At 40.6% G+C, this 24811-nt stretch overlaps 1 protein-coding gene across 3 annotated transcripts in view; it reads left to right on the forward strand.

The window, feature by feature from the left end:
• ARHGAP6 (Rho GTPase activating protein 6) overlaps window positions 1-24811 on the forward strand; it is a 489998-nt gene that overhangs the window by 462862 nt on the left and 2325 nt on the right. For all 3 annotated transcript variants that reach the window (XM_081042159.1, XM_081042160.1, XM_081042161.1), the window contains exons 10-12: window positions 6908-7005; window positions 19400-19668; window positions 22598-22678. In XM_081042159.1, coding sequence (XP_080898285.1) covers window positions 6908-7005; window positions 19400-19668; window positions 22598-22678 — 448 coding nt within the window. The remainder of the gene's footprint in view (window positions 1-6907; window positions 7006-19399; window positions 19669-22597; window positions 22679-24811) is intronic.

A 24811-nucleotide genomic window follows, 5' to 3' on the forward strand; every position in this document is an offset into this window, starting at 1 on the left:
TAGGACCCCTGAGTTCATTCCACTTCCTTTAACCTGTTGTCATGGAGGAACGACTGCTAATTTGTCTTCATCTTCCTTTCTTGAGTCATCCTCCAACACAGCTCCATGAGTCCTGGGCTCTTCGGTTGTATTTATTCATTAATGTGCCCCAATTGCCAAAAACGCTGCCTGGTGTGTATCAGGCACTTGAGAAAAAATTCATAAACTTAACAAATTCTGACTCTCCAAGTGCACCCAGACGCCCTTACATAAGATTAAGCTACTATCCACAACAGAGCCACACAAAAGGTTTTAGGCTGGGCCTGCTCATGTCGAGCTTTTGCTCCCATAAACAGCCTAAGTGACTTCTTTCAGTGTGTTTGTTAACTAAAAAAATGTCATCATGACTTCCAGTGACATTTACTTTTTCCAGGGAGTGTTAGAGTTTTAAATGCCAAAGCATCCTTCTTGGTCCAGCACAAAGTAGCAGACTGGCATGGGACACCCAGTGGCAAGTACGGTAAGGCAGGGTCCTGGGAATTGCTCTCAGAGATGTCCTGAATGGTTTGTTACAGTGACTTAGTAAGTGGAGAAAACTCAAACCATTTTTCTCTCTCTGTTGTTTAGGGAATAAACTATATCATAGCGGTTGTCCCTTAGGCAATCATTCAAGGATTCAGCTTTAATTTGATAGGGTAGATTTTAATTGCGACAGTTTTATTCCTTCATATGTGCAGTGTTTACATTTTTTTCTCTGAAGCAGGAGAGTCCAAAGTTCTTTTGATTTTTGAAATAGCATTAAGCTTTGAAGGAACACGTGAAAATCTAAGGAGTGGAGTCTCCAGATAAACACAACCATAAATGGTACCCTTCGAAAATATCTAAAGTTACTCAATAGTTGACTAAAACATAGTAGAGACTGATGTGAAACAGTAATGTGTACCTGAAGAAGCCCTTTGGGCTGGGTTTTGTTTCTTCATTCAAACACGCAGAACTTGTTGATTAAAACAGTAGTTTTTCATGATCCTACTCCTCAGTTTCCACTTCTCTATGTACAGAATCACAGAAGGAAAAAGAAAAACTTGTTTGGTTATTGAGTCATACTTTTCATTTTTAGAGTTTTTGTATGATGGGAACAATATCTTAAGAACCTGTTAGGAAATTTCTGATGATCCTCAGTTGGGAAAGGAAATTTATTTTCCATTAATAGCAAGGAGATTATGCTAGAGCATGACATTACTACTTATAAGCAGAGAGAAGCATCTAGACAAAGGTAACAGAACCAGTGTGCCCCATGAGTTATTTTATTATTGTTATTTGTAGCCATTCCAACATTTGTTGAGCAGCCATTGGGTAGAAAACACCACCCTAGCTTGTGTTCCGGAAGAGCATATTACTGACTGAGTAAGTAGGTAAAAGGTCATGGATGTGCAGGCAGGAACTTCAGGAGAGAAAAAGAGGAAGGAGACAAAGAGGAGGGGGGAAAAAACCATACTTTAGGAAACATTTGACTGCAAGGAAGCTGCAGGTGGCTGCAAGCATTAGGATTTATTATCTCGCATAACAAGAAGCCTCGGGGGACAGGTCAGCAGCTCACTCACACTTTTGCTCTCTGTGTTGTGCCATCTTCAGCTGCACCATGCTGCAGTCATTTCTAGCATCTCTGGCAGCCATCATCACATCCAATGATGAAGAGAGATGTTTCCTCTGCTGCATCTCTTTGCAATATGGAAGAGAGGCTTTTCCAGAGGCTCCTACCTACCTGACCCCCCTGGGGGTACATTGGCCAGGATTGGCATATGTGATCTTGCCCCACCTGCAAAGGAAGCTAGCTGACAGAGAACTCCAACCTTAGGAGCCGGTATCAGTTCCGGGTAGACAAGTCAGATAATCCCTGCCCTCAGGAAATTTACCTTCCAATTTTGTGCCCAACCCAAAGATTTGAGGTCTAATGGAAGAGAAGGAACCAGAAGGAAAAGCTACACAGAGTATGGTTTCAAGACCATTGCAGTTGAGGGGCGGAGAGGTCATAAACTGTTAACTCTAGAAATTCAAGAGGAGGTCAAGAGCAGAGACATATCAGCAGGAAATCCCTTAACTTAGTTACTCACCAGAGTATGAAGCAAAAGAGAAGAGAGGAATGCTTCTCTGTGAGCACGCAGGATAAGAGGCAGAGATGGGTGACCATTAGTCAAGAAAACAAATCACAGCACATCTCCATGTTATCTGCTTTTATATTTTCTTTTAGGTGTTTAGTTTATTAACTATTTTGTCCATTTCCAATTAAATCTTTCGTTCTAAATCTCTTTGCAATTGGAAAGGTACTTTCCAATCTGCTAGACCTTTTGATCCTGATAACACCTCTGTAAAGGCAAATGGGACCGATAGGCTATGCCTGGATTTTCAGATGCAGGAACAGAATCCTAAAGAAGATGGTTGATGTGCCCAAGTTTGCATTAATTATAAGCAGCAGAGCCAAAACTGGACCTCAGGGGTTATCAACTCTTAGTCAGATGCTTTTTCAACAGCATCCTAATTCCTGAAAAGGAATGCATATGGGAATGGTCTGCCTGGATATTTCGCATGTACTGTAAGCTCCTGTTTTCTATCAGTTCATTCCCTTGACTTTTGTTTCTCTCTATTAAGTATCTGAATTAATGGAAAATGAATGCTCAACCGATTGAACTGAGTCATTAGTTTGAAATTTGTATTAAATAAGAGGAAATAAAATGTGCAAATACGGACAAAGATTAGAGGCAGTATTGGGGAAACCTCAGTGGATGCTCTTATATGAATATTAAGTCGGTTCCAGACATCATTTCAAATTCTCTACCCTCATTTTCCCACTGGCCTCAATTTTCTGAGCCATTCTTTTATTTTAAAAAATGTGGTTTTGTCATATAAATTTCTGAAGCTCCTTTACATCATTTTGTAACAAGATTATATATAAATTATTTAATTGGAATATGGATTATGTACACTGTAGTCAGTCTTACATAATAATAGGAAAATATTATCTACCCTTCCTTCGGTATGTGGATCCACACTTTTTAAACTATATATTTTTACTTATTTGTAAATAGTGTCGCTAAGCAAAAATGGTATCATGTGTCTTTTAAAAAGAAGCTATAGATTTATAGTGCTGACTCTTTCTATTTGCATTTGTTACCAAGTAAAAGTCACGTATGCTACATAAAATAAACCTCAATAATTATAATTGGTTGGGAGTCAAGCCTAGTTGAATGAATAAAAACTCTGAATCACAAAATACTTTATCAAAATGTTATGGAAAATTATTTTTTAAAATAATGATGCTTCCTGTAACCTATTGCAATAACGTATCCAAGTTAATAGTTTCTCACTAGAGGCACCATATACTCTCCAAGAATGAATATTGTGATGCCACACACACTCCAGTTGTTTATTCTTTGGTGGGAATGCATTGGTGCTTGGAGCAAAAATTTTTATTACCTGTCTAAGCATAGAAAATTTTCAGTTAAACTAACCGGATGAAAATACATGTGTTTTTCCAAATTTGCTCATGGAATTTTCTTTTCAAAAGAGTTCAGGATATGCATTTTTGGCCTATATTATTTTTTGCTTTGCTGTTTGTTTTTGTAAAAGTGAGTGCTCTCTCTTCTCATTTTCACCCTTTAGGTATCACGTTTTGAAAAATTGATATAATACTTCATATCTGTTTGGTCATGTTGTTTGAAAAATTTACAGTAAACATTATCAGTTCTTTTATTTGCTTAATTTCTTCAATAAAGTAAGAGAATAGAATCCCTCAGCCTTGACCTAGAAGTCCTGCCCCTTCTCTTCTCCTTTCATTCTAAATCGCAGGCTATTGCATTCAGTCAGAATCATGTGTGTCTCCCAAATTTTTATGTCCAGACCAAGCCTCCCTGCTGGACCCCAGATCCTTATTCCCAATTGCCTACTAGATTTCTCCTGCATTTGGATGTATCACGGGCCTCTCACCATTATCATATCAAAGCCATGCTCCTCATCTTGACCCCAGCCTCCTTCTCCTGCAGCTTCTCTATACCAGTCAACGCAACCCCATTCCTCCAGCTGCCTAGGCCCCAAACATTGAAGTTATTCTTTCTTCTCCCTCTCCTACTCCTTCTCCCTGTCTTCTCTCTCCATCCACGAATTAGCTAATGCTATCATCTCTATCTTCACTGTCTCCCGGATCCAAATATTTCTCATCAGCTCACCATCCTGGTCCAGCATCTCTGTTGGAGTTGTATCAACAGACCCCATAGGCACTTCCTGCTTCACCCCTTTCTTCCCCACCATCTACTATCAACTCAGCAGCCAGAATGATGACAATTCGTGTTAGTCCTCTGCTCAAAACCTCCAGCGGCTCCCCACCACTTAGATTGAGAGCAGAAGTCCTTATCATGACCCATAAGACCCCACAACCTCTGGCCTTGGCCACCTTGGCTCCTACTGCTCACCTCATTTCTCTCACTCTGTTCCAACTTCACTGGCCTCCTTACTGCTCCTGACGCAAGATCTGGCTGAGTTTTTCTTCCTTCTGCTTGGAATAATGTTCTGCAATTCCTTCATCAACTTAAATTCTCTGCTAAAATGTCCATTTCTCTGGCCTGACTATCTTATTTAAATTGCATCTCCCTCCCCAGGGAGAAAGACGATCTTTCTTTGCTTTGTTTTTGTCCATGGGATCCATGCTCTGTTTTTTTGTTTGTTTGTTTATTTGTTTAATGCCAGTCTTCTGATATTCACTGTCACCTTTAAGGAGACAAGGATTCTTGTCTGTTTGGTTTGTAGCTGAATCCCAGCATCCAGTGCCTGGCATTCAGTAAGCATTCACCAAATATTTATGTCGTGAATTAAAGGAAGGAGGTGGAAAAAGGCCAGAGTGAGCGCAGTAGTGCTGAAGTAGAAGGTGTATGAGGATGACTGCAAAGGGAAAAGATGGGAAACACAGATTGAGGCAAGCAAGTGAGAGGAGGGCTTCAGCTGTAGGGATAAAAGGGTTTTTGAGCAAGCAAATGTCTTGATTAGAGCATTCTGACAACCATGCAGATAAGAAATGTGATGTACATGTTGAAAGAAATAGATAGTGCACAAGTTGGCAAGCTGTTGCATCAAAGGTCTACCAAGGATATATCTCTCTTTTCAACTAAAAATTCACACTAGCTTAAGGAATGTGGGGTTCATATAGCTGAACCATACAAAAGCAATTGTGTCTGCAGGCAGAGCTTTACCTAAAACTCAAAGAAAAGAGACTCCTTTTCTTTCTTTCCATTTCTTGGTATTATTTATTCAATTGTCAACATAATCCTCAGGCCCCCTATGGCTACAGGCCCTGTATCCTCTCTCTCGAAAGTCTCAGGGAAATTCTCATGGCTTTTCATTGTCTCTAATGGAGTCACATGCCCATTGCTCAGGCGCCCATGGTATTCTGGGAATGGAATGACCACTGACTTAGACTAGGCTATACTTCACCCTTGAGCTAAGCATTGGGTAACAGTTGGTTCTCCAGAGGGAACTTGGGGTATAGCTGTTATACAAGGAGGGAAACTACAAAGGGGTAACGAGGGCTCGAACTTGGATCATTGCAGTTGGAGTGGAAGATAGAGGAAAGAAGTAACAGGCATCATGGAGATGAAATCAACTGGATTTCCTGGCTCGGAACAGGAAGGGGAAATGACACAGAGAAGCTTGGGTACAACCCAGATTTTGTGTTTGTGAGATGAGGGTTTGGCAATGTCATCAATGAAGATTCGGGATAAAGTAGGAGGAACAGATTTATGAGGGAAGGAAAGCGTTTTGTTGCTTTTTCATCCTTGTTTTCATTAGTAAAATTGTCTCCAGCTTCTCAAAGCTCAAGAAGAATTGAGTTCTATAAGAGGCAAAAGTTAAATTATTCCACCAACTAACCACTTATTCTCAGGACACTTGTCCCTGCAGTTCTTAAGAGCCTTATCTCCAAGCCCATGTGTGAAAATTGATTTCCTCTCAATAGTTTGAATTTCCTTTGGTTGAGCTACCAGCATCTACAGAGTAGAAAACCATTAGAATCAAGTTCAACTTTTTCCTATAGAACATTCCCACACAAGTGATTTAGGATTGTAAGGCCATCTTCTAATGCACTGTGGATTAGGCTTAGAGGAACATGGCATGCTTATCTATAGAACTCTAGTGAATGCCTTGTCAAATTATGAAGTGAGAAACTTAATTGCTAATGGACCAGGATGCAGCAAAAAAGTTTAGACAGGCACTGAAGGATAAAATGAGTGTTTATTATCTGCCAGGTACTATTCTAAGTTCACAACATATCACAAGTCATTTAATCACCACAGCAACTCTTGGTGGTACATACTATTATTATCTCCATTTTACAGGTGAGGAAACAGACACAGAAATGCTATGTACCTTGCCAAAGTTCCCACAAGCAGGAAGTAGAACTAGGACGCAAACACAGTCTGGTTCAAGGACCTGCCCTTTCAATAAACTGATAATATGTTGTAGAACTGCCCAAGACAGTCATAATTTATGCCTGTTGTCTTGGCATAAATATAAATGTCAACTCTAGAAAATGTCCCCATTTGGACAATAATTTATTAATATCCTGCCTCTTAACTATGATATTTTGCTTATTCGAAAACCAAGAAAATCTAGTTTGAGCAACAGAGGTATCCCAGTGACTAGTCTGTATCCCAGTCATAAGAGGGGTGACAATTTGGATTGAATGACTCTGTGGTAATTGTCCAATTTGTCCAAAGAATTAAATTGGTGATATGGGTTGGTGTAGGTTTGGTTTTAGCCAATCAATCACTCTGTTCTCTTATGACTCTTAAGACTCCTCCGTTTTCTGCTTAGAAAGTTGCTAATGAGCTTGGCTTTCCTCCTTCTGGAATGGTTTTACTTATGTCCCAACCTTTGGCCCCTGCAGGTTTCCCCAGATCTCCAGAACGAAGTGCTGATCAGCCTGCTGGAGACGGACCCGGATGTGGTGGACTACTTACTCAGAAGAAAGGCCTCCCAATCCTCGTGAGTACGCCATCGTCTAAAGCCACCTGGGGGTTTCGATTTCGATTTCTAAGGAATTAGAAAGTTTTCAATCATTCCATGCAGGGTGACTTGAAGTGGAATTTTGGCAATTTTCTGGCACATCTGATCAGTCCACCTAGCCAGAAAATGCTCCAGTCTTACCAATCCACTTACTGAATTAGAACTGCTTTCCGGGATTTTTCTGTTTCATTCTTGGCTTTTTCTAGTCCCTTGACGTCCTTTTGACTGTGTTTACCAAAAAAACAGCACTAAATCACTGGCAAGAAGCTCAGGGACTGACTAGGATCAGAGATTCTCCTTCTAGAATCCTACCAATTGTAGTTAGGGTCCCATAAGGCTGAGCCCGGATGCATCTTACATGTGTAATTTAGCAGCGCGAGTGACACATTACCAAACCACAAGACAGGCCTCAGCCAAAGCCTAGGTGCCCGTATCAAATTAGAAGTGGGTAACCTCTGGACTCTCTCTCCCTTTATAGCTAGCATCCTTTTGATAAAATCCACGCTGGTCTCCACATGCACCCATTTTTGCAATGAGTAAAATGCAAGTCGTTCTGTACACTATGGTTTGCTGCCATTTCTGCCTCCAAAGGAAAGAGCGCTAAATTTTTGCACTAGTCAGATTTTACAATTAACCACAATCATTTGCTACAGAGGCAGAGTGTATGGGGATGCTGAGCTTTTGGCAAATCCAGTTAAGGGGATCATATTGCATTATTAACCAGGAGTGATATTGCCACTGTGACACCAAGCCCTTTTTGTGACAGAAAAAGTTGTTATCCTCTCATGAAGGTACCGTTTATGTTGTGCTTTTAATCTACTGAATTTCAACAATTCCCTCCACCGTGTTTTATCATCTCTGAAGTTGAGATTAACTTTATAATCAGTGGCATGTTCGAATTTAATTCATAGCATTTTTCTTTCTTAATCATATATGAAATAATAGTATGTCTTTATCAATGATATCTTAGAAACATTGACACATGTCAAGTTGTTCCTTTATATTGATGCTGAATTTGATGTGTTTATTTTCATTTAAAACCATTTCAGATATAAAAATATGATAGTCTTTAGAGAAGTTTGGTGGAGAGGAATTCCATAGTCATTCAGGTCCCCTTTTTTCTGGGGTCATTACATTAAAAACACAGTGAAATTCAGTTCCACTCTGTTTCCTGCAGAGCAGGGAAGAATCTTTAATTGCGTCATCCTTTCAAATGCATTTTTAAAACTTCATCTCTGTGCCAATCATTATCAGGCCAAATTCTGGTTCAAATAAGGCATTCTGTCTGGATCCAAGCCCCAAGAGCCACGAGTGATTCAAAATATATTCAAATTATTATATAAGTGAGCTGGCATTTCATGGTCTGGCTTTTCATATCAGAGAATTGGTCTCACTTAATTTTTTCCTAGATTTTTAACTGTCATCAAGGTGTAAGTCCTAATTTAAACTAACAAATGGCTTTTCTTCACAGTATATCTTGTATGACCACAATTTTAATGAACTCACTTATTTCCTTTCCCGATGCAAGAAAACAGACACGGTGGCATTTCTATCCGTGAAACCCTCATTAAACTGCATTTATAACATTTCATGGGTACTCTGCAGGGAAGCTAGAAAATACACACCTAAAAAAACCACGGATTTTGCCTTGCCAAATTTCTGTTTTTATATGACATTTAAAAATATATAAGCATTGTACTTTGAAAACTGCTTAATAATAGTAATTTTAATGTGGTTTTTAAGAACGCTCTTTCGTGTAAGTGCCAAGAAGTGAAGCTTTCCTTTTTTACTCTTAGGAAAAGGAAAAAGTATACGTGCTAAGTCCATCTCAAGCTATGCAGTTGTCTGGCCTTTTCTGATCCTTATCCCTATGAGAATAACAAGTGTAAGGTCCAGGCAAGTTGATCCTAGATCAAGATCGTAGGTGAGTGTCAGGGCTTCAAAGAAAGGGAGGTGAACTGCGGATTTCAGAGCCTAGAGTTATCAAACAGAAACATTTGGAGAAGACTTTCTCGGAAAGGAGGAGAAAGGAGTGTTTGGTTTTCCTCTAGGTAAAAGCCAAGACACAGTCCAGAAGGTTGGTAATGATACCGTGAAGTAAAAATACATAAAGGAATAAATAGATATTCATTTGTAATGGCCTTTTGAGGCTTGAGAGTCCTACCCCTCGAGCTGGAGGTGGTCTCTTTGTGCCTTTAGCGCCTCTCAATCTTGACTGTGCATACAGATCACCAGGGGGTCTCGTTAACGCTCTTTCGGAAGCAGTCAGTCTGGGGAAAGGAGTTGGAGAATCTGCATTTCTCACAGGCTCCCAGAGGATACTGTGATGCTGCTGGTCCTTGATCCACACTTTGAGGAGTGAAAGCCTCAAATATCAGGACATATTCTTGACTGTCAGAGCTCACAGACTTGTTGACAGACGCCTACACGGGGAGCGATAATAGGAGGCGCGCTATTCAGTGTGCCTCCGAGTGCAAAATGGTGTGTGCTGGGCCATGGGTTCTCAGACTCCCTGCCCAGTGTAGATCACCTGGGGAGCTTAAGGAACAACTGTGCCTGGGCGCCACCCCTAGAGATTCTGATTCATTTGTCCTGGGGTACAGTCTGGACATTGAGAATTTTCAAAGCTCCCCATGTGATTCTATTGAGCAGCCAGGGGTAAGAACCTCTGGCTTAGACCCACAACAGTAGATATTGCATATTTACTATCACACAGGTATTTGAAGTGATTGACTTTTGACAATGCAAAGGGGTCTTTGTGTTGACAAACAAAGGGAACCAATTTTCCAGACCATAAATCCACTAGGAGTTTGGAGGAACGAAAGAGCTGTGACCTGCGGTCTCAGGGATGGCTTCTGAGAAAAGCAAGCACGTGCAGTGACCTTGAAGACTGGAGGGGTATCCATAGGCCTGGATGTTTGGGGAGCTTGAACCAGGGCCTGGACATAACAGTAGATATGTTTTCTGGCTGGGGTCTCAATAAAAAGGCTGGTCAGCTTGGAGGGCAGAAGCCTTAAATGGCTGGTTTAGGGGCAGCGTTTAAATCAAGAAACAGTGGCAATAAATTAGTGACAATAGATTACAGTGGGGACAAATCACAGCACCCCAAGTGCCAGATGGTGCTGGCTACATTGGTGTGTCAATTACCCACCAGTAGCGCACGCCTGTCTAGTGTAACACGCTGGTCACGAGCTTCGGTCCAGAGCCACATCGCCTGGTTTCAAATTCCAGTCCTGTTGCTATTGGCTGTGCAGTGTTAGGTAAATAAGTTCATCTCTCTCTGTCTCAGTTTCTTCATCGGTAAACTAGAATGAAAAGTAGCACCAACCTGATAGAGTTGTTGTGCTATGAGAATAGTGTTTTGAATAAATGTCAACAATTCCTCTCACATTGCTTCAAATGTCACCATTTTCTTCATTTACAACTACTTACCAAAGCCTTGGGCATCACTAGATTCCACCTCGCTACCCACGAGATAGTAAACTTTGGAGGCAATATGGTACAAGAGAGGACCCTTCCCCTATTAAGCTGCAGGCAGCGTCTAAAGGCAAGGTCCTTTAGAGGGAGTAGAGGGAGACACTCACCTAGGTGCAAAATTTAAGGGTGTACTAGAAACCTCAGTCATCGAAATGCTGTATTTTTTTAAATGGCCTGATCTAATTGGCATCAGGCTGATGGCGCTAGTTCTGGAACAGAGAGAGGAGTGAGAGTGAAAAGATACTGAAGTGGGAACACGACCTGCTCGCATTAGGTCACGTAAATTTCAGAAGGGACTGGACGCGACCGCATGTTTGCAGGTAACGAGGGAGAGGGCTTGGTCAAACCATGACATGATGGGAATGGACAGAATTCTTGTTTGGAAGACATTATGTACTGGAAACTCAGCTGAAAGGCTGAGAGCTGAGGAATAAAAGGTAAGACTTGAAAGGATTTGCAGGAACACGACAGAGTGGAGAGCAGCACTAGCTTCTCAAATGACCACCGACCCTTTGGCTTTTCTCCTGAAGCTTCTCTTCCTTGCCATCAGTTCACGTACCTAAAAAAGGCTTTAGATTCCTGTGCCCCACATGGAAATTGCACAAGATTTTCTTTGGAGTGGAAAAGTAACTTTTCACAAGAGTGTAGCACCAACAAGAACATCGCTATTATAACGTCTGTCTTGAAAGATCAAACATTTAGTGAAACTTGGGAAGTTAATGTTTTGTTTTGGATTGAGTTTTTTCTCTTCTTTATGCAGCAACAGAATTGAGGGAGTGAAAGGAGGAGTCATTGTTTTTTTCTTGTGCTTGTCTACTTACATTTTTGGCAGCAACCAAAACAGAATGCCAGAGGGAGAGCACAGGAGATTTATATTACTGACAATGCAAAACTTCAAGTTTTTTTTTCTTTTTGATGTTTTATTTTTTTATTCTGATTAAAATAGGATGGTTGCTTGTTTTACAGTATTTTCTTTTTTTTTAAATTTATTTATTTATTTATTAGTTTCAGGTGTACAAAACAAGGTAATACTTAGACGTTCATCATTTATATCCCTCATACTGTGAACCCCCCTCCCCCCATCCACTATCCCTTCGACCTCACATTGAACCATCACATTATATATATAAAATTATAGTTGGCATTCATTAATGTTTAGCTTCTGGTGTACAATGCCATGATCTGGAATCCACAGTATCCCTGAGGTGGTCTCCCAAATAGGACGCATGTCCATCGGATACCCAACAAAATCTTTACAACATTATAGAATACCTTCCCCAAATTAATTTTCAAAAAAACCCTGAGGCCATCTTGTGGTTACCAGCTGCTTCCAAATCCCTTCACCTTTCCCCTTATCCCCAACCCCCTCCCACACACCCATCTAACCACTCTCGTTTTTTCTCTGCGTCCCCAAAACTGTCTCTGATTAGTTCTGCTTGTCTGATATATTTATTAGAATTATACGCTCCTTTCTTCAAAGATACTTAAAATAGACCCCCTCTTTTGATTTAAGCATGGAAGGAAATAGGGGATGAGAATGTAAGGTAAATCTAAGAGAACGAGGTATGTTGAATGTGGCCATTTGCAACAGAACAAAAGTATCATAACGGGGCCTGGACCAGGGTGAGGAGAGGGAGACCCTCAGCTAGGTGCAAAATTTAAGGGTGTACTAGAAACCTCAGTCATCGAAATGCTATATTTTTTAAAATCAAAGTTAATGCCAAAAACCTATGATGAACGAAATGTCAAAAATTTTTAGAAGACTCGTGCCAGGAGGCCAAGCCATACTGGAGCCTGAAACAAAAGGTGAAACGTGTGTGCCTGGCTTAAATGGAAGCAAGTTATCAGTGATGTTTTGAAAATGTATTTCTTTGTGTATCTTCTTTTCAACCGAGAGAATTGTTCTCTCTGACAATTTCTCTGGGCCGCATGACAATCTTAAACAATTTTTAATTACATTAACCTGAATTAAAATAGTACTAAAATTTGGTTGGGGCATAAACAAAGCATTTAAACTTCACATAAGGTTGTAAGCTCTAATGTATCTACTTTTCAAGATTTCAACTGCTTTAATGTTCTGGGAAAAATTCACCATTAAAAAATTACATAAAGCCGTGTATACCTCTATGGTATACGTGACTAAGGAGAACATTTTTCCTACTGCATTCTGGAAACAAAGTCAAAATAAAACAAATGTAACTGTGTTTGGGGAGAAGGCTGCTATGGATGAACCAAATCCATTGCTATATATATTTTAAATTTCATTGTATTTAATTCTGTTAGCAGCCTTCACCAAGTTTTTACTGGAACTCCCCCTCCCCACCAAATAGCAAAACCAGTGACCTGTCAGTCAGGATCATGGGTGAAGACCCATAGTTGTCTCAAAGGGTAAAATTTCAGAACTGGAAAGTAATTGTTTTGTTGAGTTGGATCTTCCTCTTGTTGAATAATAACTCCACCTTCTTCATGATGGAGGAGCATTAGGCCTTCTCATAATTGAAAGGCATCACATTTAAATCATCAAAGAAATATTTATTTTAATCTTTCAACGATTGTCATTGAAAAGGTCTTCATCCAAATCAGAGAGTGGTACAAGATGGACTATTTTTCCTGTTTTCCTTTTACTAGGATTTGTAAAATCAGAAAAATTTTCAGGAAATTGTCAGAGACAAGAAATCACACTTTAGCAGTATAGTATAATAGCAATGAATCCTATTGACTGGCAGTAGCTGGTGGCTTCAAATGTCATTCGGTTTCATTCCTTGGAAATTATGAAGCATTAACCACGTGTGCACACACACACACACACACACACACACACACACACACACACTCCACTCAAGGAAGCCTTTTCATCCAATTGTAGGAAAAACGATGTGTAATAGAGAATCCCATAATAAAAAATTCCAAAAAAGTATGAATGTGCCTTCTATGGAAAGGCAATTCAAGATGGGGAATTTATTACATCACCTCTTTCTTCCAACACCTTTACTGTGATCCACAACTTCTTTTAAAAACTAGCAAAATATGAATTGGAAGATGTTTTATCAGGCATACTGTAAACAAAATGAAGTCAGCATTGTTTTCTCTTCACCTGTCATTAATGCCTCCATATGCCAGGACTATTAGGAATGAATCAATACGAGGTAAAAACGAAGGGAGACATTTTATCAAAGCCCTGAGCAAGTTCTAATGTCCAGGGTGCTGGCTTCGTCTCCTGGTGATGAGTTTGGAGCCCTGTGAGCTTCTCTTTGGGGCAGGGTGCCTTTGTGCCTAGGATTCTGCATAAGGCATGCCTTGCAGAACCGAGCATGATAAATGTGAAAAGCCCTCATAAATCCAGAGCTGTTGTGGCAGTGGATTCCTTTCCCAGTACAATTAATACAGTCTGAGATGGTTATGTGCTTTGAGTTCCAACAGACTGAGGTTTATCAGTTGAACGACTGAGCCAAGAATGAAGCCAAAGCAAGTTTGAAATCTCCTCGGATGTTTCTCACCGGGGTAGCTCAGCGAAGAGCTGGGCTGGCCACATCCGGTGATTGAACCGGAGTTTTCCATTTATCCACAGAACAAGTTCTGTGCTTCCGGCTGCAGTGCAGGCCTGCCCACAGAACCCTGCCAGCGAGCTTACACCCTGACCTGGAGGGACCAGCTAAGGGTGAGAAAGTGATTCACTCTCCATGTCCATCTGGTGCTTATATGGTTAGCTGTGGATGGTCCTGGGGTTTTCAGGTCTCATGAGGAAAACATCCATTCATGGAGGCAAACCCATGTCAACTGACAACCTGTCCACCCAACTGTAAATCCATTAAATTCCAACACGTAGAAAGAGAGGCCACGACCTGCTTTTAAGCTACTTTTCATCTAGTGAATCACTGGTCAGAGTAAATATTTTATATAAATAAATGCATGAATATTTTATTGCATTTACTTGGAACTCTGAACTTAAACATGTCTTCATAGAGTTGAATCATGGTAGAGGTAGATCTTAGAGAAGACATTGGTGGCCGCTTGACTTATTTTTCAGATACCCAAAGGGGGTTCCTGAATTTGTTTGCAATAGATTTAATGATAAAGCAATGGAGTGACATAAAAATGTCTTAAAACTCGGAACTGCCTGTTTTGTAGTGAGAATCCTGAGGAGTGAATGAAGTAGTTTTGTGTATTAATTGGTGGGCTCTCATGTGAAAAGGCAAATCTTGGATTATGGATGCTTAGGTAAATTTGGCCACCACCTTACCTCTGCTGAGAAAAGAAAATGATAAATAGGAAATATTTTAAACATTTAAAAGGGCCATCAACTCTAAGTATAAAATATAACATGTTACTATTGATTTTTAATACTATTCAATACTATTTATCAAATAAATTTTAGAAGGGTCCCAACGCTTACTGCCCCTGCTGCTAGAAAGACATGTTACTTAGTCATCTCCTCATTTCTTTCACTCTCAAATGTGGTCAGGAACGAAAGTTGTTTGTAGTCACTTAGTCCAATGCCTGCCATCGTGAACTCTGTATAAACTTCAACTTTTACTCTTCTCACAGGCCAAGGGGTTATTTCACGGAAGTGTCTTTCACAAGCTTGCCATGTGTACTCAAACTCTGTCCCCTTTCATCACCAAGATACATTGGGAGGCTGGGAAAGGAAGGCATCACCTCTCATTAGCCCCATCTGCCCATGCCTCTGGCTGTGACCCCAGCCACCCTGAGCAGGTTCATGGCCTGTGTCGGCTGACAGACACCTCATTCACCTCTGTGTCCAGCGTTCTGCTTTAGCCACTTCCCCCAGTGTCTGCCCTGATTGGGGCCCCAGCTGTGGTTACTGTGGCGGCTGGACTTGAGGAGAATGGACCAGAAGAACAGAGGAAAGCAGGTTGGCCTTGCCTGCCCCCCTCACCTTCACATGATTCATAACCAAGTGCATTCAGTTAACTGGATCCTGCTGACTGCAGCTAACTGGGAAAGGCATACTCTCCCTCCTTTACTCAGCTGTGGCCTCAGCCGCCTCAAGGTCAGCGCCACCACGTTTACCCCTGCTGCCAGCCAGTGCTGAGGTTTTGGCCACTATCTGTGCTTTTCCTCCTGATCTGACTCTCAGTATGTCCTTAGCGCCCTGTGACATGTATGGATGGGAGGGAAGGTAGGTTTGGTATCGGAGCTTCTCAAACTTCCCGTGCATCAAAATGACCTGGAGGGCTTTTAAAAACCCCGCTCTGCTAGCCTCACTCCCAGAGATTCCCTTTCAGTGGACAAAGCCAGTTTCATGGGCTACAGGACCCCACTCTCAGAAACAGCTCACGTTTGGCTTAATAATGTACTGTCACCATCTTGAAATTCTTCATAATTTTTTAATGTGGGAGGGGGCCCCGGTACGGTCAATTTGCCCTGGGACCTGCATATTATAGCCAGGTCTGACAGTGGGTGCAAAATGGAGCTTGAGAATTTGCCTTTCCAACAAGTTCCCAGGTGAGGTGGATGTGCCGCAGCAGAAGCACTGAGTAATATTTTGCAGAGCCAGCCCCAAAGCAGAGGAGAGGGCCACGGGTTCTTCACCTCCTCCTCTCTCAGGTCTCCTTGGTCAGCTGCAATCAGAGCCATGCAAATGGAGGAAGAAACAGTGTGGCAGCTTCAGTTAGTTTTGCTTTTGTTGTTTTAATTCCTGTTTTATTTTGTTGTGCTTGAACCAAACTAAATGTTCTCATGAAGCAGACTGCCTTTCCAATACCCCAACAATTAACATGGGTGTGATTTCCCTGTCTGAATATCAGTCCAAAAGCAATTTATTGAAGCAGCTTGCAAATAATACAAAAAGTGGGACAATATTGTAGTTAAGTAACATGAGAGACTGGGGACAGGAAAACAATGGAAAGAGTAAGAAGATATGATGAAGTTGGGGTGTGAAACATACAAAAGCATACCAGGAGCCCCAATTCCTCAGAGCCTTTTAGCAACCATTGCAGAGAGAGATGCATTATTATTACTTGATGCATGGGTCCATAGGGTAAAAATAACCTACTTGCTTCATAGAAACCCAAATGTCCCTAGTACTGAGACGTGAGAGAAATATCTTCCGTAGAGTATGTTTCTTTATGCATGTAACTGTTGGCTGAATCTGTAACTTAGAGTACTTTGTTGAATGTATTCTCTTCTGTATGTTTTGTAAGACAGACTCACTAATGACTAGAAAAGTGTCAACTAAACAGGAAAAACAACTAAAGTTAGCCCAGTGATATCATTTCTAGCCCTGGTCAGAAAGAACATAGAACCCTGATTCTGAGCTGAGCTCCATGGAGCTACCAGTTCACCACATTCAATTTTTCTCATTCTAATAGTAAAGTTTCCTCAACTAGAGTTGGGCCCATGATGACAAACAAGTGACCATTTGTTTTGTTTTGTGTTCCCTTCACTAGAGTTAGGGAGACTCCCCCCCCCCTTAATTAGATATAAAGGATAGTTTTCCCCCCCACTTTCCAGCAGAAGTAGTACATTCCTTTTTTTTTTCTTCATTCACTGGAGGCCTAAAGTTTCTGGAAAAATCATCGTCATGGTTGTCCTTTGGCTCTTTCCCATAAGATTATCTGTCATCAGTTTAAAGAGGAGGCAAGGAGAGGCCTTATTTATTCCATGTGGGTAAGAAATTCCCCCAGCTGCCTCAGTGACCAGTGAGGCATGTCACACTCTGAGATGCTTTCCTCCTGGACATGAAGCCCTGCTGGAAACCCAAGAGGAAGCAAGATCCCCTGGGAGCACACTTCCTCCATGTTGCATGCTCAAAACCATTTGGTTTGCAAAAGATCGCTCAGGCGTACGTTTACCTTCTTTAAGATTACGAAGGATTTGTTCTGAAAAATTAAACCAAAAAAAAGGAAAGACTAGTAAAGAGAAGTGAAGTGGGGGAGGGGGACAGAAGCGGGTTCTGGAACTTTTAATCAATCTGTCATCATTTCCCTTTAAGATGTCAGGGCCACTATTTTGAGGAAGGTAGAAAGTACAGGTGTTCACAGGTAAGACTTTGAACACTCTTCTCATGTTCCTGACATTCTCCTTTTCCTGTTCCACTCACATTTTCACTGTTATTTCTGTTGCTGTGACAACCCATGCACATATAACACATAACAGATATGCAAAATAGTATGTTTTATATCAATTTGTGAAAGCACTAGTGCCTTGTAGAATCATTTTAGATGTATTTAAATACAGTGGACACTACTTATGGTGATGCGTTTATCTCTTCAGCCATGTTATACGTGAAACAGTTATTCCAACAAGTAGTGTCATTATCGTAGTCACAGGAAGAATGGGTTTATTTACACTGAGAGTTTGGATGGGGGAAGAAAAGTTGTTCACAAAGCCTATTGAACTTTACGCAAAGTTTCAAGCATAGTTTTATCTGAATTGTTTTTAATTCAAGATGTTGAGGATAGTAAAAGAGTTATCTACCAGTTTTTCTTAACAGATAATGAGCACCAGACTTTAATTTTATTTATTTTCACAGCTGCAAAGGTGTATTTATTTACACGCATGAAACATACACTCATATACTGTGATATGTACAATCTGAAGTAGACTTTTCCAAATAGCTCCACGAGTGTTAGCCCCACAGAAAATACATATTTCAACTGATGCCACAAGCAAAATAAGTCCTTAAAACAAAACTAAAATCGGGGCCACTTTTCCATCAATGTTCAGGGATGATACAGTGATTAGAATCTTGTTTCACTGAATGGTATCCCATGGCCAGAAAGAACCACTATGATATCAAAATAATGACAAAATATTCACCACAACCGATTTACTCAATCGGTTGCTACCACCTGAATGAGATCAAGCTTCATTAAAAAGTATATTTAAAAATGTAAACATTTATTTAAATGGATCTCTGAAATTCAGGATCATTGATGGTCGCTACACGTATTTAGTAAATGAAGTGCTATATTTTAAAGATATCAGATGTGAATCCAAAGTTATTTCTTGTTACTAGTTTAGTGCACAAGTAATTGCGGTTTTTGCAAGTATTTTTAACCTTTTAAACTGCAATTACTTTAGTACCAACCTAATAAGTTAAATGTCTTAAATGCCCTGAATATATTCTGCCAAGTTCAGCTTATTTCTGAATTCCATGTTATTATTTTAATCAAATATGCAGAATCTTCTCTGATTTGCCTGTGTTCAGGAGCACACACTCCCACACGTAGAGTCATACATATGGTTGGTTGACCAAAAGAATGGCATTTCGGTCTTTTGTTCTTTTTCATTCCTTTATAATCAATGCCCAGAGATGACCTTTTTTCCTTTTTGCACATATATATCCCTCCCCATAGTTTGTCCATAACTCAGTTCTCTTTTCAGACATTTGTAACTTTGTCTTTGTAAAGCTTTTCTGCACATCATATTTTTGACATGCTGTCAGTCCCTTTTAAAAGTCTCCAATGAGTACATTTTGTTCTTGTCCCTAACAGAAGCATCTTTTCTCTTTGACAAGAAGATTCTGTTTTTTTGTGATATTTTCAGTCTTTTCTTCCATTTTTCATAGTTTATGAGAAACCGTCCATAGGAGTTCAGACTTGAACTTTGAAATGAAAAAGGGATTAATCCAACAGGAATCTCAGCGAGGCACATTGGAAAATACAGGGATCCATGACTGTTTCATCCTCCCCGCTCCCTTTGCCTTGACATTTCCAGTAACATCTGTGGAGTTGTGCTGCCATCTGCTGGCCATTTTATGGAAACGCTTTCACTGTATTGATGTAGAAGTCTTGGAACATTGCTCAAAAGGTCTTTTTGTTTCAGCCCGTGTCCATGCATTCTCCTGTCATTTGTGTAATGGTCACATAGTTTGAATCTGGTCACTAATTGTTAGCACGCTCACGCACCTGTAATTGTCTCCTTCCGACAGAAGCCCTGACATGCTGCGGTCGGAAGTTTCCTTTTCCATGGGAGGAAGGCACTCTTCTACAGACTCCAACAAGGCCTCCAGCGGAGACCTCTCCCCTTATGACAACAACTCCCCAGTGCTATCTGAGCGCTCCCTGCTGGCTATGCAAGAGGATGCGGCCCGGGGGGGCTCGGAGAAGCTTTACAAAGGGACAGAGCAGTATATGCTGGTGAGCCACTTGCCATCGTTGAAGTCAAGAGAGAGTTCTACTGGACCAAGACTTGGAAAAGGTAACTGGAGCCTGGCCGGCGCTGGCCAAATCTGTGACTGATTGCATGTGGCGTGGCGTGGGCGCTTTGGCCCTTCTCTTCATCCCTTCCTAGGTCTGTTTCTGTGATTCAGCGAGCATTTACCGAATACCTACTGAAAACAACTCTTGGATGACTGTAGTGAGCCCAGTCAGCATCTTGGAGGGTCCCTGCAGACCCAGATATCTGGGAAGCAGTCTGATGCCCAGAGAGCCACTGATATTCCCAGCTGACTCTTCCCTCCAGCATCCCAGGAACTTTCTGTGTCCTGGCCAGTGAGTTTGGTTGCATATTTGCTAGTCTAAGATGTCATCCAATTATTGCTGTTACTTTTATAAAGAGAACAAGCTGAACCTACTATATAACAAGACATCATGTTCCAGAAAGGTCTCCAGGGAGATTAAGATTTTCAGGCAAAATAAGGGTTTCATGGTCAAAAACATTTGGGAAATGCTAAATTAACCAAGCTAATGGTTTCTCTATTGTACTTTCTCAAAGTCTTTAAAGTGCTGATGGTGACCATTCAATTTCCATAATGGGAGAAAAGGTGTGGCTGGCAGCTTTTCCCACATTTATTTGAACACCAAATGTTTGGTTGTGTTTTTTCCCTCCACAGAGTAATTCCCCAGGGCCAGCACTCAAGTAGTAATTGGAAGACACAGTACAAATTCTTGCTATTTTTTCTTAAGTTTATAATTTAATCTAGAGCTGTGTATATGTGTGTGTGCGTGTGCGTGTGTGTGTTTAAATCATCGCATCTTGATTTTTATTTTATGAATATTTGTATCAAAAAAAGTTTTAAAAATTTACAATGAAAGCAGTAACCCATGTTCCCATCAGGCATTAAATTTATGTTTAAAATGTGAAACTTTATTTTTCCTAGTTCTTGTTCATATGCATACAGAACTTTATATATTTATTTTCATAGTATAGCTACTTTTGAACTAAGCTTATTTTCTTAAAATCATATCATTAGCATTTTCCGTTTGCTAACATTTTTCATGGCCATGGTATGTTTCCATTAAATTGATGTATCATAGATTTTTAACTATTCCCTTTCTGATGTATGTAAATGATGTCTAATTATTGCTCTTTTAAATTAGTGGCAAGTTTTCTATACATACTATCCTTTGCAGCAAAAACGAAAAAGGCAATCTGAAGAGAATTTTACTATTATGAAAGGCATGGCATATTCGGGTTTCTAAAGACAGAATCAAAGAAATATTATGAGATGAGTTCATACCACAAAAGGTTGATTCTTTGCTCCCAGGGTTAGTCTCTTTTGCTTCACAGTTTTTTAGCAGCTAGGCTAAGATACACATCAGCTCTAACTGATTAGCAGATAGACTAAGGCACCCATTAACTCCTTCCATCCATTCAATATCTTGGCAAACTCTAGCACTGTTGTTCTCAATTTTGCCCCCCAGGGGACATGTGACAATGTCTGGAAGCATTTTTGCTTGTCACCACTTGGGCGGGGGTTGCTGCTGGCATTTAGAGGGTAGAGGCCAAAGTTGCTGCTCCACATCCTACGAGCACAGGACAGCCTCCACAAAGAGGATCCACCCCAATGTCACTAGTGCCAAGGGTGAGCAACCCCATCTAACCTGTAACTTTCTCCCTGGAAATAACTTCATCCTGAGGGAACTAGAAGCAAGTACTGTTAGTATCCAGTGACAAGAGAACTAGCTTTGGAGTCGATAACCTCTTCTGCCTCTTTCAACCTACAGAACGTTAAGTGAGTGATTGAACTTTTCGGAGTCCCATTTCCCTCTCCTAGGAAAACTAAGGCAGATCGCAGTATTAATTCATAGGGCTTAATGAGCGAATCCATGTAAAGTCCTTAACAGAGAAGTTGGCACGTAATAAGCACTCAGTAATACTTGCTGCGGGGCCCGGTGCGCACTTCTTACCTGCTCCTTTCACTACTTGCCTCATCAGTAAAATGGACTTGGGGGCATCTCCTGGGGATTAAATGAGAGAATGCATGTGAATTGTGGAACACAGGGAAGCACGCAATAGACATTTGTTTCTAGAAATAGTCATTATGATCACATCACAGGATTGTAGTGAGGGTTAAATGCGATGGTGAGGATACCGAATGTAGCGCCTTACTCCGTAAATATTTACAGACAGATTAAGGGGATGTATGAATGAACACACGCAGGAATGAAGCTGTTGATGCCTGTAGCGAAGTATTCCTGAGGGTAGTACTAGATAAAGGAACTATAACTATTGTTCCTCTGTCTCTATCTTAATGCACTTGGAGTTGTTGCCACCCATTACTCCTGTGTTCCTTTCTTATTGCTGCTCCAGCAAATGACCACAAAATTAGTGATTTAAAACTACACAGCTCTGGACATCAGAAGTCTAAAATGGGTCCACAGGGCTGTCTTCTGGGGACTCGAGGGAACAATCTGTTCCCTTGCCCCGTCCATCTCCTAGAGGCTGCCTGCATTCTTTGGCTCATGGCCCCGTCGTCCATCTTTAAAGCCAGCAATGTCACATCTTCTCTCCTGCCTCCCTTTTATAAGGATTCTTGTGATGACATCCGGCCCACCCAGATAATCCAGGATCTTTTCCTCGTCTCAAAATCCATAACTTAATCACACCTGCAAAGTCCCTTTTGAATATAACATCTTTACAGGTTCTGGGGATAATGACACAGATATCTTTGGAGGGGGGGCTTCATGCAGTCTATCACAACTATAATTTGGAAAGAGCCTTTTTGTAAACCCCAAATGGAATAAACCTCTTGAAATGCAGGGCTGCCTCATTCTGTCTTGTATCCTCCACAATCTCGAGTACATTGCTCTGCACAGAAGAGATGTTATAAAAATATTTGGGCACTGATTTTTGCTCTTCAGTTTTCACTGTGAATTACATACCTTTTTAACCCATTTTTTCCTAGATATGTCAGAGGAACCTTTCAATATCTGGGGAACTTGGCATTCAACATTAAAAAGTGGATCCAAAGACCCAGGAATGACAGGTGAAGTATTATTTCTAAAAGACTGTTTGCTGCATTTATTTTTAAAATTAACTTCCTTTAATTTTTGCCTTACCATCATCATCTTATATGCTTGTCAAAAATTATTTGGAAAATGCTTAAAATGGGAGGGAGGCAGAGGATAAAGCTATACTTAGCCTTTCCACCAAAATACGTCAATCTTTGACTCCATTTCATTTCCTTTGCAAGAGTTTTTAAACATAGCTACAATCATTCTGTCTGTGCAACTTTATGTTATTTAACTTCTATTGTCCACTTATTTTCCATTATTATTGGTTAGGGCCACGTAGTACTGCCTATTCATAGTTTACAGCCCAGTGCTTGGACAACTGGGTCATTTCCATTTTTTGTTGTTGTTGTAATAAGTTATGCTGTCAGGAACCCCTTGTATATACTTTTTTGTATTTTAAATTATTATTAGATGCATAAAATTGTGGGAGGCAAGTTATAAGCCCAGAATAGAAAAGTGGGTCCAAAATTACGAACCTTTTTAAGAACTCACAGGTACTGTCACTTCACGTTCTGGATAGGATACATGAGCTTGTACTCGTACTTACTGCCCATGTCTCTTTACTCTCTCATCAGGATCGCAAATCAGTGCGTTCACATCTTTGCTGATTTAAAAAAAAAATTGTATTTATATTTTCATGTGCATTTCTTTCTCGCCAGGAGTTTTCAGTTTTTCTATTCATCAGCTGAATTTTCCCCATTGAATTGTCATTTATGTAATTGCTGTCGAGGTATGCTAGTGTTTTTAAAACTGATCTTGTGAACACTTCCTATAATAAAAATGTTAACCTTTTGTCCACATTGTTTGCCACTTATATTATTCCGTGAATTTTTTTCCGTCTTTGGATATCTGGAATGTTTTATGTTTTACATAATTAAGTCTATCACTGTCTCTTTTGTGAATTCTTTCCCCAAAGTAAGCTTTACTTATGCATTGGATAGTCATCTATACGCTTTTCTTGTTCAAAGTATTTCATTCTTTTAACCTTAATTCTTTAATCCATCTGAAATATATGTTAATATATAGCATGAAGTGTTTAAATTGTTTTGCTTTATTCCAAAAAATATACATATATAGTTGGGTTCTCATTATTTTGCCATAACTCCCACATTACATTTTTAAAGCACAGTGCATTTTTAATTTAATGGCCTCTAATGCGGCTGACTTTAGTACTGATCCATTCTCTAGCTACGTCTCGTTGTGTCTTAATCTTGTGAAGTGATTTTCTGCCTTTTCCCCCAAGGATAAAGTCTTCTGAGATGTTCCGCTCCATTTTCCTTCTGCTGTCTCAATTCTGAGCTGTCCTTGTGGAAATGCTCCCATGCCCATCTCCTCCCAAATGAATCTTGTTCTTCTTTCCCCTGCTTACTTTTTAAGACAAGAGAGGACAGGGCAGATCCATAAGAAGGCAGTCTGGGGACATAGAACTCATTTGCTTGTGAAATGCACTGTTGTGCTCTCCCTTCAGTTTCCCGAAGAAAGTTGTATCAGCTAGGGAAGGCTAACTGCTGTAACAAACAGCTCCTAAAAGTCAGTGGCTTCACCCATCACGAGTTGATTTCCCCCTCGCATCACTGTCCGGTGTGGGCTGTGCAGAGTGAGGAGGGGTGGGAATAGTCTGTTCCATGCCGTTATTCAGGGGCTCAGGTTCCATCTAGCTGGTGGCTCCCCCATTCTCAGAGGCCTTGGAGTCTTCCATGGTTTCTCCATCCTGCGCTAGTAGTTGAGGGAAGGAAGCAAACAAGAAAGACTAGGAGCAAATTTTTCTTTTTATTAGATTAGACCAGGCCTAGAAATGACACATCACATCTTTCCACATTGTTTGTCAGACCTCACTTATGTGGCCCTCCTAACGGCCAGGGAAGCTGGGAAATGTCACTCAGGAAAAAAAAGGGGAGGATGTGGCAAACAACTAGCCAGTCTTTTCCACAGTGGTGGCGGTAGACTATACACAGTGCTGCTGTGTTCACTATCTTCTGGCACCAAATGGGGCATTTTAGATTCAATTCATTTATTCCCATGGCTTTTATTGACATGGGAGAAACCTGAAAACTTTATAATTTGTGACTCCTCTGGATTGCAAATTGAACTAAGCAGGAAGGGAA

This window comes from Rhinolophus hipposideros, assembly GCF_964194185.1.
Source record: "Rhinolophus hipposideros genome assembly, chromosome: X".
Lineage (NCBI taxonomy): Eukaryota > Metazoa > Chordata > Mammalia > Chiroptera > Rhinolophidae > Rhinolophus > Rhinolophus hipposideros.